The sequence below is a fragment of the Apostichopus japonicus genome, chromosome 9 (assembly GCF_037975245.1).
Source record: "Apostichopus japonicus isolate 1M-3 chromosome 9, ASM3797524v1, whole genome shotgun sequence".
NCBI classification, from domain to species: Eukaryota; Metazoa; Echinodermata; class Holothuroidea; order Aspidochirotida; family Stichopodidae; genus Apostichopus; species Apostichopus japonicus.
The window spans coordinates 11,797,149-11,815,984 of NC_092569.1; the positions used below are offsets into that span (position 1 = coordinate 11,797,149).

Sequence of the window (18,836 nt, forward strand, 5' to 3'; positions counted from 1 at the left end):
TAGATCCCAAGAAAGGTCAATATATGTTTGTTCATGAAAAACATTTTCCTGAATAGGATATGCCAGAGTTATCGAGAAACCAGCCAGCCAATCAGGTAATAGCCTTTTCCGGGGAAAGCAGTCGGGGATATCAAATTTCATTAAGTTATGTGATGCAAACTATTATACCTTGGGATAGCTGACATGGCTCTTTTCTCAAATTTCACAATCTTTATCTTTAATCGCTCCTCCTTCCTGCGTTTTTTTTTTGTAATTTGAGCAAAATATAAATCCCACTAGATATGGTCTTAATCGTTCCTGTCAATACAGCGCTGTTTTATTTATTGGCAGTTTAAGAAGGTATTTTTTAAATTACTACTCATCCTTGAGTAAAGACGAATTTCATGACATATTTAAGTAACCTTATTGGCGAACAATCTATGTTTCATATTAAAATATCGAGCCAGTCAGCCATTTAATTGTCTCCTCCCATCTTATTAACTGATTAACATATTAGCCTCCCACGATTCGTTAAACTTCCCTACTGCGCAGAGATTAGAAAAAGAGACCCAACCTTTAGTGAATTGATGAATATGCATGAATCTCTTAAAAGCTCGACAACATATGGCAATTTAAAAACCATGACATAGTACATGTACCGAACATTTTTAATCAGACTCTGCTCAGATCTGAGAACAACTGAAAAACATGGCTGTTAAAGAAAATAGCATATGTTTCCAACACCTTCTTATTTTCATGGCATGTTTTGGTACATCTTTAGCAGCAGGCAGTGAGTATTCTTAATTTATATATTTTTTTCCGTTCCTTATCATGCATTTGACAACTGAAATAAAGTAAATATGCATACAGTCAGTAGCTTGAAACCTTATTCATTTACGATATATAGAATAAGAACTAGCGAGACCTTGATGTACTTGTAGCATAATCCACTTCTATTTTCAAATAAAACAGTTTGTTCTGTCAGCAGTGATGTGACGTTGTGTATATGGTGTAATTGGGGGATTGCTATACTCTGTTTTTTTTTTACTTGGTGTTTCTATGGTTACTCAAAGTTACGATATAACTTACGATAATGATTGTAATCGGAAATTTGGCACGAATATATCAAGGTATGTGACAAGAGTAAGTTTGTAGACGGAAACCTATATATCAATTTATGTAATCAATAATAACGAATTAAAACGCACTTTTATGTTTAATAAAGAAGGAAGAAATCAAAGCAGCTCAGATATTTGACTACATGGTTTTGTGCACAATAAAAATAAACATACGAAACAGATCTGGAACAACTTTGAATTCAAGAAATGAGTTAGAAACAGATGTAACTACACTTTCTACAATTTGAATTCAACATTCTGAGAAAAAAATTATGCTGAAAGCAAATCCGATCCTCTTGAAATGGTAATTCACCCTTCCGCTCCCACCCCAATCCTCCCGAAACGCGGACATGCTCCCGTGACAAACTTGTAATCATTAGTAAAGTCCAATGTGCCTTTTGTTTTGTCATTTCGCTTTTAGGATTGTGTAAATTTGCGGAGAAGTTTCCTGGTGTTGGAGGAAGTTGTTACAAAGGTCCAACAAATGGTAAGACTTTCATTTCTATAGTTCAACTAGATCTTGTGATTACAACATAATATACAATTTTCCATTCATTTTCCTGCTATAGTTAAGGTTAAAGTACTAACAAGAAAACTTTATAAAGTTTATGGAATTTTGTTGAAATGGATGCGATCATCTGTTTTCTCATATTTTTACTTTGGGGAACATTCATACAACCAACAGCTTGAATCATCGGTTGAAAAGATATATTAGAGATGTTTAGAGATGTAGGCTACATACATTGGAGAACCAAGGATAATAAACGTTACATACATACCAATACGATTATATATATATATATATATATATATATATATATATATATATATATAATATATATATATATATATATATATTTGGGTTTTTTGGGGGAATGAGCAATAAGTTCTTTCGATGGTTTGTTGAAACTATATCATTAACATATTGCTGATAATTGAAAGGATGATCGACAAATGAAATCTTGTATATTTTGCATGATAATGCAGTTTCATAAGCATATTTTGTGACTGAGAGATGATCGTTAGATTTAATTTCGTCCGTGTATACAGTAGAGCAGACAATGGACCCAACTTTTATAGTCCTTTTCTAATTTAACTTGTCGTTAAAACTGTCGTTATGAAATGAGCTAAAACCAATTTAATAGCCATGGATCAGTATAATTCCACATTAATCTTTTGTTAACTTGATCGTATTGAAGAGAAATCCAGGTAAAGCACCTTTGACATAGTGTTTAGCTTGTTATTCAATTGGGACGCAACTTCATGGATACGTAAAATCACATGGTACATCTTTTCTGTAAGCAAATTGACGTTTACCCCCACACTGATTAACACCTAACCATCAACTGTGGCAGCAGAAGCTTTTGCATTATGTCAAATACAATACTCGCTAAATCAGTTGGTCTAAAATCATTTACATGTTGGAGATTCTTCACTTGAAATTTGGAACAGGGAATGTTAATGCCGTTTTCCACAGGCTAGGGATTTCACTATTTTGCAAGCTTTCATGGATATTTGATGTGTATATTGGGACTCATTCAGTAGAGAAACATGTAAATACGGACCAAGGGATGTTGTCCGATCCACAAGTAGTAATTTTTTATCCTTTTTTAATTGACGAGTTACTAAATTAACATCCTATTTAGGACAAACGCTGTTCATTTCAGGTAAACATAATGGGATATCGTTATTAACAGAGTCATTGAAACGTCAAACTAGAATTCAATAAGCATAAAGTGAGCATCTTTATGTGGATATTTTATAATATGCCAGGAATTTTATATTTTGTCACTTGGTTAAGCGCCTTCTAATATCACTCAGAATGAAGGTATATTTTGGTCAATTTTGGGCGGACGGGACTCTTACGCTCATAAGTTGCCCCCACCCCCCAGCCCCGCCTTCCCGTTTATTTAGTGGAACGGTCCCACAAAAATGAATTTCCTGGTTGATGCTAATACTATCCTGGTTAATATCATGAAATATTTCACCTCTCCTGGTCAAATTTACCACACTTTTCCTGGTTAATGCTAATACTATCCTGGTAAATGTCATGAAATATTTCACCTCTTTCCTGGTCAAATGAACAAACATTTCCTGGTTTGTGCTAATACTGTTGTGGTTAATATCATAAAATGTTCCACCTCTTTCCTGGTCAAATTAATCAACATTTCCTGGTTAATGCTAATACTATCCTGGTTAATATCATGAAATATTTCACCTCTCCGGGTCAAATTTACCACACTTTTCCTGGTTGGTGCTAATACTATCCTGGTTAATATCACAGAATATTGCACTCCTTTCTGGTTAAATTAAACAACATTTCCTGGTTGATGTCACCATTATCCTGGTTAATATTAAACTGATTTTCCACCTCATTCCTGGTTAAATCACCCCTTTCCTTGTTAATACTATTTGGTATGCCACCTTATTCTCCATTTAAGTAGCAATGCATTCAAATTGAGAAAAAGCAAAACATAAATTATAAAATAACATCATCAATGTTACTGATAGCTAACTTTATTTGCATCTCCATTACTTTTGAATTTTGAGTACTAAGTGAACTTTCGCAATTTAGTTTAATTCATTCCTCAAATACTTATACAATGAATTAATATAAGAAATGCAATACTAAAAACAAAATTTTGAGGACATATTTACAGCATAACCATCGTCACATGCTGAAGCTCTGATTGCTCGACATCAACTGTGAAATGTAACAGGGATACCAAGACCTTGATCAGCACTTTTGCACAAGGATAACTTGAAAATCACTCGAACAGTTTTCAGTGTAGAACAAGAAATTCTCTTGAAAAACTTGATCAACGCCTCTCTCCCAATAACATTTGTTACGACAAAATTCAGCCCTGTGTCAGTAGCTTCTTTTCTTTAAAGGTATGCTGTATTAGCCGCAAATATGCTAGATATTCAAATGTGGTCACCTTTAGTCAGAATTTTTAAACTGTTTTTATTACAACCTTTGAGGAAATTTTCCCATTCAGCCATCTTGTGTGTTCCTTAAATATGTCTGAGACTAATTGGAGAGTAAAGACCTCCAGGAGGGTACTTTTTGAAAACTTCTTGCCATTATAGCGTGCTATAATTTGGGGCCTATACTGACTACCATTAAACTAGATAGGAAGGTCTTAGAAGATCTATGTCCACATTGTTGTTGATTAGGATGACCTAATACCAAATTTATTGTTTTAATCTAATTATTTTCTTATTGGTAATTTATTCATATTTTTATTTGAATTACAATTATATTTTACCACTTTGCACAGCCAAACCGAACATCTGCAAGACAATAATTAGGCTTCCAAAAATACCATTAACGTTTTGGTCATAAGCTCATCCTTGGACCTCACATACTTGTGCAAATCATTTTAACTCCATTAGAAAGTGGTAAGTTAAAGCTTATTATCATAACAAGAAAGATTAATTTGAAAAGATTTTGAGCAAACAGTTAAGTAGTTAAAGAATAGACCAAAGTGTCCTTGAACATGAACTTTCTGAAATTCTGAATGACCATAATTATGATCACGTTTTGCATTCATCAACATGTCCGTCCCAGGACTCAGAAGAAGCGTTTCAAAACAATTAACTAAACTGAACCCTAAATGACCTATGACATATAATTCCTGTGCACTTCCACATGTCTCTTCATCACAGGCCATCTCTATGCAAGTTTAATTAAAGTTCAGAGAGATGAATTGAAATGCAAAACATAATTTTTTTCTCATAAAAACAGCTACAATCACATTCTTGATGTGCATCATCCAAGCCAAAGACATCATTCTACTACTGCAAAGCTGTGTTACTTGGTAGCCTCTCTCAATTTCTCATTTTTCACCTCTTCCAGTTTGTACCAATCTAGGAAAGGAATGAAGCAATTAAATTAATAAATGGTGTGCTAACGAACTAGAATGAAAAAGAAGATTAATCGCTTTCTACAGTCTACTAGTTTGTGCCAAACTTTTTGAAAACATTATTATTTTATCAGTTTCAGTTTTAGAAAAGGAATAAATTGCATTAGCCTTTTTTTTATAGCAAGTGCAGTAACACACTGTGTTGGCAGCCAATTAAAGATTAAAGATTTTTCACGGTCGTTTCCTCTGATCTTTTTGCGACAAACAAGAAAATGGAGGTTTAAGTACAAACAGCCTGTGTTCGTGAACTTGACATACCAATTGCATAATAGGCGAAGGTCAAATGTGTAAATGTGCATTACACGTCGCTTAGAGCAAAATGAGTCAATAGTGTTATTTACAGCACTTAGCCGATAGTCAAACCAAAGGTTGTGATACTGGTTCAACAGTGTTTCTGTTGTCATTTTATGGTAGATGAAGGTAGGAGCACTGAAAGCTCTCTATCAAGCAATTTTCTCTTCGCTTCAGACAAATTTGTTGCCATGCTTTGCAAAGTCCTGTTGCTTCTTGCTGATACCTCAGTAAATAAATTGTTCAATTTCCTTAATTTCCTTACAGATCTAAACTGGTTCCACTTTACCAATAATCAGTGGGCTATCAGCTAACACAATTTCATGTAGATTAAACATAAATCTAAAAAATAACAATTACTTGTTTTACATGTATATGAATAATTGCAAGGATGCACCATTGCACCCTTCGATGTTGAAATTCCCCAGAACAACAGAGTGACAAGAGAAAATGCCAAGTTCATCTGCAACAAAAGATTTGTGAAATTGTTTAAATTTGATACAGTAAAATAACATTCACTGAAAGTTTACATCTTCTCCCCCCCTCCCCCCCCCCCTTTTTCCAAGATAGCCAAGATACCTATTACGAAGTAACCTTACCCAAAATAAATCAAATTGAACTGGTGGAATAGAAAAAGTAATATTATTCTGACTGAATATTAGTAAAACTAAGGTTGGGCGAAATGACCAACACGGTTGGGCGAAATGACCAACACGGTTGGGCGAAATGACCAACACGGTTGGGCGAAATGACCAACACGGTTGGGCGAAATGACCAACACGGTTGGGCGAACTGACCATGCTGGTTGGGCGAAATGACCAACGCGGTTGGGCGAAATGACCAGGCTGGTTGGGTGAAATGGCAGTTGGGCGAAATGGTTGTTGGGCGAAGTGACTCGCAAGCATCTCACTGCTCTATGGCAAGAATTTTAAAGAGGACTGACACTTTACTGAAGGCTATGGTCACACTCTTTGTTTATACCATGGAGAAATAAAACTAGAAGTCAGAGACTTGCCATCTGCAATACAGAATGTAGGATATGCTTAGCATAGTGTACAATTATGTGTTGTACAGTCCTGATTTGGCCTCTCTGTTTTGAAATTTCTAAGATAGATGCACTTTAATTTAACTGGATTTCTCTATCACAAGAAATTCATCTAATGTAAAATTGATGACTTCGCAGTGGCTTCAAGTTATGCTATCACAATTTGCGGAGAGTAAGAGATCAATCTTGTGCAAAGATAAATCGATATATTTTAACACTTTAATAGGAAGAAGTGTATGGAAGTATGAGATAATGGTATATTGCAATGATCGCAGTGACCTCAATTGACCTCTACATGCATAACTTATACATGGTATCAATCACCTTGCAACTCATTTTTGTGTTGGACTTTTGACTTGATGGTATGAGTTGTAGTTGCTCAACTACAATATACCATCATAGGGCTAAGTAAACTGCAGCCTACAGATTTTTCATGTAGTTTGCAAGTACGGTAATGGAAGGCTGAAGGTTGTGTGCTTCTTGTACTCTGTCGTGGCTGTTAGCTCCTCTCGGTACAAATCTTCCATTTCTGCCAAAAAAATAACACATAACAGCAGAAAGAGTTATTTATTTCTGCACCTAACAGAAGCCGGTCACCTTTGTTAGAAATAGTTTCAAAGTAAAACAAAATCAATTACATTAACGGTCTTTATTTGAGTTTTGTACCATGTTTAAATACTTATCAGTTTGTATCCATACAAACATTCTCTCCCATGAAAACTGTATATGTGTCCCTTTAGATTGTTCAGAAATCATACTATAAGGAATCCTGTTATGGGCAGTTCGGTTTATTGAGATTTACACCGATTTCATGATCTGCTGTGATATATACGGAAACATAATATGCCTTACTGTAAATGTGTCCCTTTTTAATGTTCAGAAAATCAATGATATAAGGAGTCCCTGCTTTGGCAGTTCAGTTTATTGAGATTTACACCAAATTCATGATCTGCTGTGATATATACGGAAACATAATATGCCTTACTGTAAATGTGTCCCTTTTTAATGTTCAGAAAATCAATGATATAAGGAGTCCCTGCTATGGGCAGTTCAGTTTATTGAGATTTACACCAAATTCATGATCTGCTGTGCCTAATATGGAAATATAATCTGCCTCACTGACAGTGCTTCAAAACCTACTTCTGGGGAGTATAATTGTAGAATAAGAACAGCATGAGATGTAATAAAACTCATTTCTGTTTTATAGTGTGAGGCTTATAACATTAGGAGTGCAAAGCTGTGACCTAGTTATGTGGTGTTTCATTTTTACATGTCTCACGTGGATAAAACTTATTTGTGGCTAGGCCTAGGCTATACCTATATCATTGCATTAGTAGGCTTAGCCTAATTAATTTCACCAAACATTTTTAAGTTTGACAAACAAGTACCCCCCCCCCCCCATAATTTACATTGAACTATAGTCTAGATTGAGATGATCCATTCACAAGTTTCTTGGTTTTTATAAATGAATAGTACAAAATTATCATTTTTTAAATTAAATTTCAAATGCATATAACCTAAGTTTACTAATATAGCTTAACTGGTTATAGCCTAGCCTGGGTAAGTTTTACACTCAGAGGTTAATGTAGGCCTCTACAATAAATGCATCACTTGCAATTTTAAGCAATCTCTTCCTTCACTGTCGGCAATCACTAATAGCCATTTCCCGAACATGTAAGACCACTAGTAGTATAGCCTAAGCCTACAGTCTTTTAAAAGCGAAGGCAGGCTAGGCCTACATGGTCTAAGACTAAAGTGTACTGACCCCAAAGCACAAAGGTCTATGCATAATATCACTATAATGTGTGGCTTTGATTAGGTGTGCCCTCAGGAGTTAGCGTACACCACAATTACTCGCATTTGGTAGAAGTAGTACTAGAGGCGGTCGTTAATTAGGGAAGGTCTTGCTTTGAGTATGACACACAGTAGGAATATACTTACTTAGGTCTAGACTTAGGCCTAGTCCGAAAGTACTTACTATACAAATACTAGCCTATACTATCTCATAGCTAGTACAGCGTATTTACTACATCAGGGAAAGGATCTGGCCTAACGTAGCCTAACAACGTAAGAGCTAACGTTAGGTTATACTTCAATATCGCGCGTACTGACTGTACCGCAGAAATGACAAAATCGACATGATCCCGTTATTTCACCTTTCCATTTAAACACTGATTTAAGGTTATTCAAGGGCGGCGGAAGCACTTTCAATCTGGTGGGGGGGCACCGACATCAAAGGGCACTTTGCAGAAATTCGATTGGACTGATGCAGCCTTATATTTAGTACCCTTTATAACCCTTATTGCATTATCTTATTTGCATAAACACATCTCTCCATCAACGCCCCCCACCCCCCTCAAGGAAAATATGCATATAGCACTGCAACATCCAATGTGCACATTGGGACACAAGGAACAAGTTTTCTTTTGAGACAAAATGAGGTGAAAACATGCTAGTTGCTAATGTAGGAATCATCTTAATTAGAGTTTATTTCTTGATAATATCTTAACAATTTTTTTTCCATTCGAAATAGCTATTGAGTTTGACCCACTTAAATTCATTAAAAGTCAGGGGCGTAGCCAGGATTTGCAAAGTTGTGTGCACGACTATCTGAGCGAAGCGCCACCTTCGGTTGGCGCGGAGCGTCCAAGAAAATTTTTGGTTTTACAAACCCCTCAGATGGCCGGAAACGGCCCTTCCCGAGTGTTCATTCTGGTTCCCTGGCCTCTAATTGCTAACTTGAGACACCCCAATTTTTATGTAGAAAAGGGGCACATTTTTAACCTGAGGAAAAGTGGGGGGGCACGTGCCCCACGTGCCCCCCCCCCCGGTTCCCCGCCGCCCTTGAGGTTATTCATACCCCTTTGATCTAGCAAGAATTTGACTTTGTCATATGCAATAATTAGATGGTTATTTGCACATTTCCTCGTCTTATTTGACTGTTTCTCCTGCTTGCTTAACCCCCTATCATATATGAATATTTAGTGCGCTGAGGATGGAGCTAGCGCTGTAACCATCCTCTGCCCACCAAGGAGAAATCTACTGATGCCTTTAGATGATACATCTTTACACCATCAGAAAGAGCACCACCTTCTTCACACCCTCACTGTCTGTCAGCTTTTACTGTTTCTCTACAAAGTCACGTGACTTTGCTAAGAGGCTGACAAGAATAGAAAAACACTGCTTGTCCTATAAAGACGAAGGTAAACAGTTTGAATATGTGGAATGACCAAAAGCGAAGTCAGTTCAGAAGATATTTTTTTAAATAATAATTGTTAAATAGCTAACAGGTATTTAAGTTGGTGGGGCTTGTTCGCAGGGCAGCCCTGCGAATAGCCAGACACACACACACACCTTATTCACAGGGCAGCCCTGTGAATAGCCAGACACAAGTATCTTATTCACAGGGCAGCCCTGTGAATAGCCAGACACGAGCATCTTATTTGCAGGGCTGCCCTGTGAATAGCCAGACACATACACCTTATTCACAGGGCAGCCTTTGACTGGGTTAACGGGCTCAGTAATTTTTGGGCTATTCGAGTTTGCTTTGGGGCTATTCGAGTTTGCTTTTGGGCACCAGCTATCTTTTTGAGAGTCTTAATTGGGAGCCTCTATATTTTGAGGAATTTATTGGCCTTTGGGATTCCTATCTTCCCGGCAAACACAAAAACGTTTTTGAAACGTTATTAAAATGTTTCGTCTTTTGTTTTGATAACGTTATTTGTGGTGTAATAAATATGTCACGAAAACGTTTTCAGGTTATCATTTCGAAACATTTTTTCGTAATAACATTAATATAACATTAATATCTCATAAAAACGTTATGCCGACGCTTTTATAACACCACATTTAACGTTATAAAAATATATTTTAGAGGCTCTATTAAAAATGTTATGATAACGTTTTGTGTTTGCTGGGTTAATGCTGTTAAGATTGGTTTTGGGAGCCTAGGGCCTTAAGATTGAGCCAGTCTAGCATTAGTACCGCCAACATAAAAATGTCATCCCTCGATCACGTTCACCTTTTTTTTGCAGAGTGACTGCTCATTTGCATGTAAAGGTGTGGGAGGGGGGTGTCACACCTTTGACCATATTGGCTTTCAGGCAATATCGGCTTTTGGGGAATCCCAAGATAAGCTCCCTTAAAATAAGCTTTTAAACTTGAACTGCTGGGACTCCAAAAATTAGCTTATGAAGTGGCTAAGACTATTTGGGAACAAAAGGTTGGCTTTTTCAAGGCCCCTAAACTGACTGGTATCAATAGCAAAACCTAATAATAAACCTATTTTCAAAATCGTCACAGCCCTGCGAATAAGGTTCCGTGTACGTTATTTGCCGGTCTGCCCTGCGAATAATCACTTCGATTTAAGTTATTACTTTACTTGTAATCGAGCGGAACAGGAATTTATGGATATTTCTACTGTTCCATGTTCGTTTCATACTCCAGACAACCTATTGTTTTTTCATTAATAGAGACAGACTTAAGTGGAACTGATTAATTGAAAGGTGTGAAATACCAACAGAATTTACATCTGTTTTCTCAAGATTTTCGCAAGTTGCAAACACAGAGAAAGAAAGAACCTCTTTATTTACCTTTAACAAATTCACCTTTTAATTGTGTTCTCTATTTAAGATGATACTACCAAGCAGAGCACCAACTCTTTGTCTGGGACTACGGTCTCCCCAGTTGAAACAACCACGCAGAGCGCAACCTCACCGCCGATTAGCACACTCTCCTCTTTGCCTGACACTACGGTGTCCTCGGTTGAAACAACCACGCAGAGCACAACCTCACCACCGATTAACACACTCTCCTCTTTGCCTGACACTACGGTGTCCTCGGTTGAAACAACCGTGCTGAGCACCACCTCACCGCCGATTAGCACACTTTCCTCTTTGCCTGACACTACGGTGTCCTCGGTTGAAACAACCGTGCTGAGCACCACCTCACCGCCGATTAGCACACTCTCCTCCTTGCCTGACACTACGGTGTCCTCGGTTGAAACAACCAAGCAGAGCACCACCTCACCGCCAGTTGAAAGCTCCTCTCAGTCAATCGACACAACTCTTTTATCAACCCCGACTGCCTGCCTACTTGGTCAGCTGCGATGCTACAATGATGACAATGAAATGGTCTGTGCGGCACCTGAGAATTGCACATGTCAAATGACAAGTGTGAATGCAAGCATTTCGGTGAGTTTCCCAATTCTTTACTTCTGCAGCCAGATATCGAGAAGTCACTTAATATAAAATAAATGACTTTCAGATGTTTAAATTCAAGTACAAATGACAGTATTCTGCCAGTTTCCTCTTGACTCTACGTTAATTTTGATATACTGCTATCCATTCTTTATGCCGACAGCAAAAAAAAATATCATCATCATCATCGTCGTCTTCACTTTAATCGTCATCGTCGTCGTCATCTTCGTCACTACAGTTATCATTACTATCGTTATAGTTATTCCTATTATTGTTATAATTTACTATCACTGTTTACAACCACGTTACTATTGCACAGGCCGGTGGATTTTATGTCAACCCTGATTGTACAAGAATGGCTCACTGTATCAATGGCAGTGTCACGTGGGATGACGTATACAGTTGCAGCCCCAATGCACAGTGTGAGAAACAAGGCAACGTACACCAATGTTACTGCACGGCTGGTTACTATGGTGATGGAAAAACATGTTTGCAGGTTACTAACTGCCAAGATGTATATACTGCTGGTATTAACGAAAGTGGTATCTACACCATTAAACCAACTGGCTGGCCTGGATCACCATTTCCAGTGTATTGCAACATGGCTGACGGAGGTGGATGGACGGTAAGTCATAATAGAATCTAGATTTCTGTAGGCTTTTGGTATATAATTCACAAATAATGAATCACAGATGACATAAACTATTTACTGATGTTTAATATTAAGTAATTACTTGCGTCATTAGTTTATTTAATTAGCATTACACAGATACAGACTGAAAGATTGTGACAAATCCGGATTGTCCTCCGTTGAATTCTATTTGTTTGTCTGTGATTGCTACGTTCAAATTGTTAACCTTAAAGCATTACTTATTACAAATACAAATACAATGCTAGTTGTAACAACAGTGGTATCTACGCCATTAATTAAACCAATTAACTGATCTGGCTTACCGTACTCTTTAATGATACATTGTTAAAAACGACAAACGTTTCAAGCGTTTATTTTAGAATTCCCTCAGTGAGTACACGCTACCTTACACCGAAGTGAAATGTTACATTACTTAAGAAATATGTTGCCCACAACAGGGAGAAGAAAAAAACGCGATCTCGTCCATCAAAAATAAGCTGCGTTGAATGTTCAACCGACTCGTCGTGCACACAATCTCCTTTGCCGTGTCACATAATCAACATTCATAAAATTTGTTTTTTGAGAAATGAGTTGATATTTCCTATAGTCCGGTATACGATGACATTATGGACCAATACATATGTTATCAGGGGGAAAACGCACTTCACGTATATAAGTTACATTGATACATTGATTACTTCTTAACTTATTGATTTTGTTTAACATAGATTGTATATGGCAATGGGGGAAGGTGTTAAAAAACGTATTTAAATGAATTGCAGGCAATAACGTTCAATAACAAGAAGGTACATGTCGAGTGTGCTATATTGATTTCAAGGGAGTAGAAATATCACAAACCAGAGAAGATCGAATTCAAGAAGAAGTATACTAGTATTGCATTACTCAAAACACATGTATTTAGAAAACATATAAAACCGTATGATAATGAATATTATAAAACAACTAACATAAAACATTATAAGCTGAACTTAAAATGTTGACTTATATGTTTGCATGCATGACACAATTATTTTACACATTTACACATCAACACTATTATGGTGCACGTGAATAATAACAAATAAAAATGCCCCAGTGCCCCCCTTCCTCCGGCTCCTACCCCCTGAGTGTAACAGAATAGTGACAATATCGGTACTCTCTTGTAATTTTGTTTTCTTTATGTGATTGCTACTAGAAGTCAAATAGCATAAGCTCGTAAAATGCCAATCTTCTTTTTCTGTTTACTATGGATTGTCTTATATTCGATTATGTTCTTTAAGTACTCGGTAACTGACTTATTTATGTTCATCCTTTGGTTCTGTTCCGTAAGTCTTCATAAATATTCCCATGACTTCTGAGTTTTGTATAACTTTGTAAATCTTAGGAAGTCCTTAATTTATTTTGATTTCAGGTGTTCCAACGTCGAGTTAATGGTTCTGTTGATTTTTACCGTAACTGGACCAGCTACAAAGAAGGCTTTGGTCAGATCGTTCATGAATTTTGGTTGGGTAATGACAAGCTGTATTACATCACCAATCAAGAGAACTATCAAATCCGGATTGATCTGGTCGACAGGGAAGGGACTCCACACTTCGCTGAATATGACTCGTTCCGTATCAACGATGAAAATGACAAGTATCGTCTGTCCGCGGTGGGAACTTACAGCGGAACAGCAGAAGTACGAAATACCCGATGTGAGTTAAATAAATAATGGGGGTGTTTCCATCTTTTGCCATCTTAGATTACCAAATTCTATCTCGGCCATTAATGTAAATAACTACATAAATAGTTGTTTATCTGAACAAATTATTAAGCACAATCATAAAATATGCTAATTTTTTTTCAATTAATCATAACATAATTATAATAAAGCCATTGTCACGGCTTATTCTACATATAGTTGGAACTTATTTATTGTCCCTCTATAGTTGTGCCATTTACTTGTTCTAAGTTTATATTCTCCATTTGGATATCAAAACGTTTTGTAGAAAAAACACGAAATTTATGGGTTATACGTATATGTATAAGTTTTTGACGGATGATTAAGTACTAGCAAAATATTGAACGTATAGTTTGTGCGTAATAATGCTATAAATGCATGGGGCGTTTTTGTTTCATGTTCTGTCATAGATATCACTCTACCATACCAGCAATATAAAGAGGGGAAAGATTTTGAACTTTATTGCTAGTGTGGAGTAATATGACTTTACCGTTCAAAATTTAACAATGAGTGACCCTTCAGTATTACACTCTAATCGTATGATATATTTTAAATCAATATTTCTAATATGAAAGAGATTTTGATTAAAAGTTTCTTAATGGTATGTGATATTTTATATTATACGCACTAGGGTGGAAAAGGGTTATGCGGCTTAAACGTCAGTGCATTATGTATCTTTTTCTCTTTTGTCTTAACAGACAACGAAAATGCTTTGAAATATCAGTTCAACAGTTTCTTTAGTACTTACGATCAAGATAATGATAAGAATACTCGTCACTGTACGGTAGTCTTACAAGGCGCATGGTGGCACAACGAGTGCTGTAGATCCAATCTCAATGGCAACTACTTCGCTAGTGTCATTCCTTCCACTACGGGTTGTTGTGGGGGCCATTCCTCTATCTGTTGGAACAAACTACCAGGACCTGACCATAACATCAAATACACCGAGATGAAGATTCGACCTGTACGTGATTAAATATAGCAAATATCTTCAATTTTCTGTATCCTTAGACGGAGTAAGCAGACGCTTCACCACAGATTAAATGAATATGACTTATAGTGTATTCCTAGAGATATTTACGAGCCTGAAACCCCACATCGAGCCTGAAATAATATCCTTCGTTCTCGTTAATATTTCGTCATTATGAAGGTAAAATTTATTGCAATTTCAGTAGATTCATATTGCCTCAGATGTTGTCGTGTTCAGTTTTAATACAGTAGAGTAACGTAATCTTGTATCATTGTTTTAGTCCATTATTTACATTACAACAAAAAAATATTTCCCATTGATATTAAATTAACTGAGAATTTTATTTTATTTAAATTAAAAAACATTTACACTTCGTAAATGAAAATGTACCCTCCAAACTGAGGAAAATACAAGAATCTGTTTAGATGCCAAAATCCCTAGTTACTGTGTATTGCCGTATCACTGTTCAAATCAACAGTTTTCCGACAGTTTGTTCCATTTTCGACATTTGAGAAAACATCATATCAACATTAGCCAATTGTAAGATAGGCTCCTGCATGGAATTTGTTAAATCTATTGTTGAATTGACATAGAATGTGTGTTTGTTGTGGTCCTAATGTAACATTTTTGTTTGCTCTTTAATTGTGATACCATATATTATTATTAATCATGCGAGTTTACACTGAGATTTAATTAGACGTGTTTCAATTGTGATGGTTTCGAAATAGTTATTACTTTTTTAATAATTTGTGGAAATCATCAACTTTGCAAATGTTAACAAATACTGAGAGAACCTGTTTCCAAATATATTAATATTTCCCATTGATATTAAATTAACTGAGAATTTTATTTTATTTAAATTAAAAAACAATTTACACTTCGTAAATGAAAATGTACCCTCCAAACTAAGGAAACTACAAGAATCTGTTTAGATGCCAAAATCTCGTTACTAGGTATTGCCGTATCACTGTTCAAATCAACAGTTTTCCGAAAGTTTTTCCCATTTTCGACATTTGAGAAGACATCATATCAACATTAGCCAATGGAATTTGTTAACTCTATTGTTGAATTGAGATGGAGTGTGTGTTTGTTGTGGTCCTAATGTAGCATTTGTGTTTGCTCTTTCATTGTGATACCATATATTATTATTAATCATGCGAGTTTACACTGAGATTTAATTGGATGTGTTTCAATTGTGATGGTTTCGAAGTAATTATTACTTTTTAAAAATTTGTGGAAATCATCAACTTTGCAAATGTTAACAAATACTCAGATAACCTTTTCCTTGTCATTTAGTGTATTAAATCGATTCTCCCAAATCATGCGAACTCTTTAATTAACAAACATTTATCTATATATAAGGGATGGATGGAGGGAGGGAGGGAGGGAGGGAGGGAGGGAGGGAGGGAGGGAGGGAGGGAGGGAGGGAGGGAGGGAGGGAGGGAGGGAGGGAGGGAGGGAGGGAGGGAGGGAGGGAGGGAGGGAGGGAGGGAGGGAGGGAGGGAGGGAGGGAGGGAGGGAGGGAGGGAGGGAGGGAGGGAGGGAGGGAGGGAGGGAGGGAGGGAGGGAGGGAGGGAGGGAGGGAGGGAGGGAGGGAGGGAGGGAGGGAGGGAGGGAGGGAGGGAGGGAGGGAGGGAGGGAGGGAGGGAGGGAGGGAGGGAGGGAGGGAGGGAGGGAGGGAGGGAGGGAGGGAGGGAGGGAGGGAGGGAGGGAGGGAGGGAGGGAGGGAGGGAGGGAGGGAGGGAGGGAGGGAGGGAGGGAGGGAGGGAGGGAGGGAGGGAGGGAGGGAGGGAGGGAGGGAGGGAGGGAGGGAGGGAGGGAGGGAGGGAGGGAGGGAGGGAGGGAGGGAGGGAGGGAGGGAGGGAGGGAGGGAGGGAGGGAGGGAGGGATAAACACGTTATTGGTGGCTAGTCAGAGTTTCAAGCACATTGACTTCTTATCACTGCGGCGATTATCAGTCAACTGAATCTTGCAATTACGACTATTTCCTTTGTGGACGGTCAGGTGGTTTCTTTGAACGATTGCCATGACGACATTTGGATACAAATTCGCTACGCTTGTTTATTGAGTTGGAGCTTTTGTCGGCTCTGCTTCTTTATATGAAGAACTTTATTCCATAGAAAGATTACACTGGTCGGAGCTGCGCTTATATGTATTAGACTGCTTTTAGGGTTTCCCAAGAGTTGGAGTGATCGATTACTCAATATATATAAGAAGAGCAACATCAAAATAGGTTATAGATGTATAAGGAATATGCAACATATTATAAAAGCCCGCAATAACAAGATTATATCGAAAGCAAACCAGGAGACCAGTGAAATAACTTGCAATTGCAGAAAATAGAGCGACTGCCCCTTGTCCGGGGAATGTCTCTCCAGCGATATAATGTGCAAAGCAAAGGTCACAACTGGTCAAGAGACAGCCGTATACATCGGTCTGGTTAGTAGAAGCTTCAAGGCAAGCTACAACAACAACATCAAATATTTCTGCAACTTACGTTATCAAAAGCAACTGAGCTCTCAAAACATATCTGGGACTTAAAAAGAAAGAAAATCGATCACTCCGTTGTCTCAAAGAACTTATCAGTTTGAAAAAAATTACAATATTTTGCTTTTGTAGGAATATTATCTACCAGTGGGAGAAACCAACCTGTTGTATTCCTATCAAGAATAAAACCACTTAAAGAGGTGAACTGATGTCGCTGCTGCTGTATTAGTCAGACACACGTACGATACTTAAGTATTTCAGAATCCGCAACTTCATGATGGCACAAGCTAAAAAGAGGCCCCTCCTATTACTTACTTTTACACAACAATATTTATCGCAGAAATGCTTCTTTGAGTTATTTATGTATATCATATTGATGTAAAATTTACTTTGTGATAAACGTTTGTGTCAATACATGGTGTTAAAAAGTCTATTGGTGTTTGATATTTTTAAAATTGATTTTGTCGTGCGTTGTGATGTTAAAAGACGCTAGTTTGTTGGCAGCTATGCATCAACTGTTACAAAGCTTATTAACTATTGACATTCTTCACGTAATCATCTACGTCCTTTTCATGTACCTGTACTGCTTACCATTTTTTCTCTTTTACAAACTCAACTAACTGTTATCAAAAACACCATGTGGAATAATTGCTTGCCATGGAAATATTCTTTTACAAACTCAACTAACGGTTATCAAAAAAACATGTGGAATAATTTCCTGCCATGGAAATATTCCTATGAAGCCTAAAAAACCCGTCTGTGAGCACCTTCAGTTAGGACTGCCAGGTAGGACTATCACATATTCCAGTGAAATTGAGTAATTTCCACGCTCAACAGCCCACGCGTCTTTTACGCAACTACATTTCTTATTTGTTCGCATACACTTAAGAATGATGCTAGCTTGTGTCCGCGGGTGCAGAGGTTGATTTGACTGATCTATTGGCCGAGTTTGCAAGATAATTTCTTCAAGTTGGGTAGGAAGTGCAATCTGCTAAGGACTTATGACTTTAAAATTATGAAAGGTGAAAGGTCGATTGAAGGCTTGATAACAAGAAAGTTTCTGTAATCTAATAAGAAAAGATGGAAGATATGTCAGTCAGAAAATCAAAGTCATAAGTTAATGTTGTAAAGTTAATTAAGTAAATGTCTAAATATAGCCCCGCCCAACCCCACTCCTTACACCCGCCCAATCCCGGCCCCCACCCCACCCTTTCAACATTAGCATCCCGACAGTTTGTAAGTCTTAAACGTTTAAGCATATGCAATGGGGGAATAGCATGCTTAACTTCACAATTCATATTTTTTTCTGTAATACGTATATAAGTGCCATCATTTATCATTGCGCTGGGACGGTTTTCAAGTGAAATAAACCTCGTATATCATATGAAAAGGAACAACAATCACGGTTGATTTAATTAACTTTAAAATTAATCAATTAACTTTTGGATTTGAAATGGAAATACATCCTAAC

At 37.3% G+C, this 18,836-nt stretch overlaps 1 protein-coding gene across 2 annotated transcripts; it reads left to right on the forward strand.

Annotated features, from left to right (window-relative positions):
* Positions 1–646: 646 nt before the first annotated feature.
* LOC139974544 (uncharacterized) lies at positions 647–16,242 on the forward strand. 2 transcript variants are annotated; one of them, XM_071981755.1, is made up of 6 exons: positions 647–769; positions 1,519–1,584; positions 10,992–11,551; positions 11,877–12,182; positions 13,600–13,882; positions 14,607–16,242. In XM_071981755.1, the coding sequence occupies exons 1-6, from the start codon at positions 688–690 to the stop codon at positions 14,882–14,884; spliced, it is 1,575 nt and encodes a 524-aa protein (XP_071837856.1). In that variant the 5' UTR covers positions 647–687; the 3' UTR covers positions 14,885–16,242. The 2 variants fall into 2 exon arrangements, with proteins under 2 accessions (XP_071837856.1, XP_071837857.1); XM_071981756.1 differs by lacking the exon at positions 647–769 and adding an exon at positions 987–1,109.
* Positions 16,243–18,836: the final 2,594 nt, after the last annotated feature.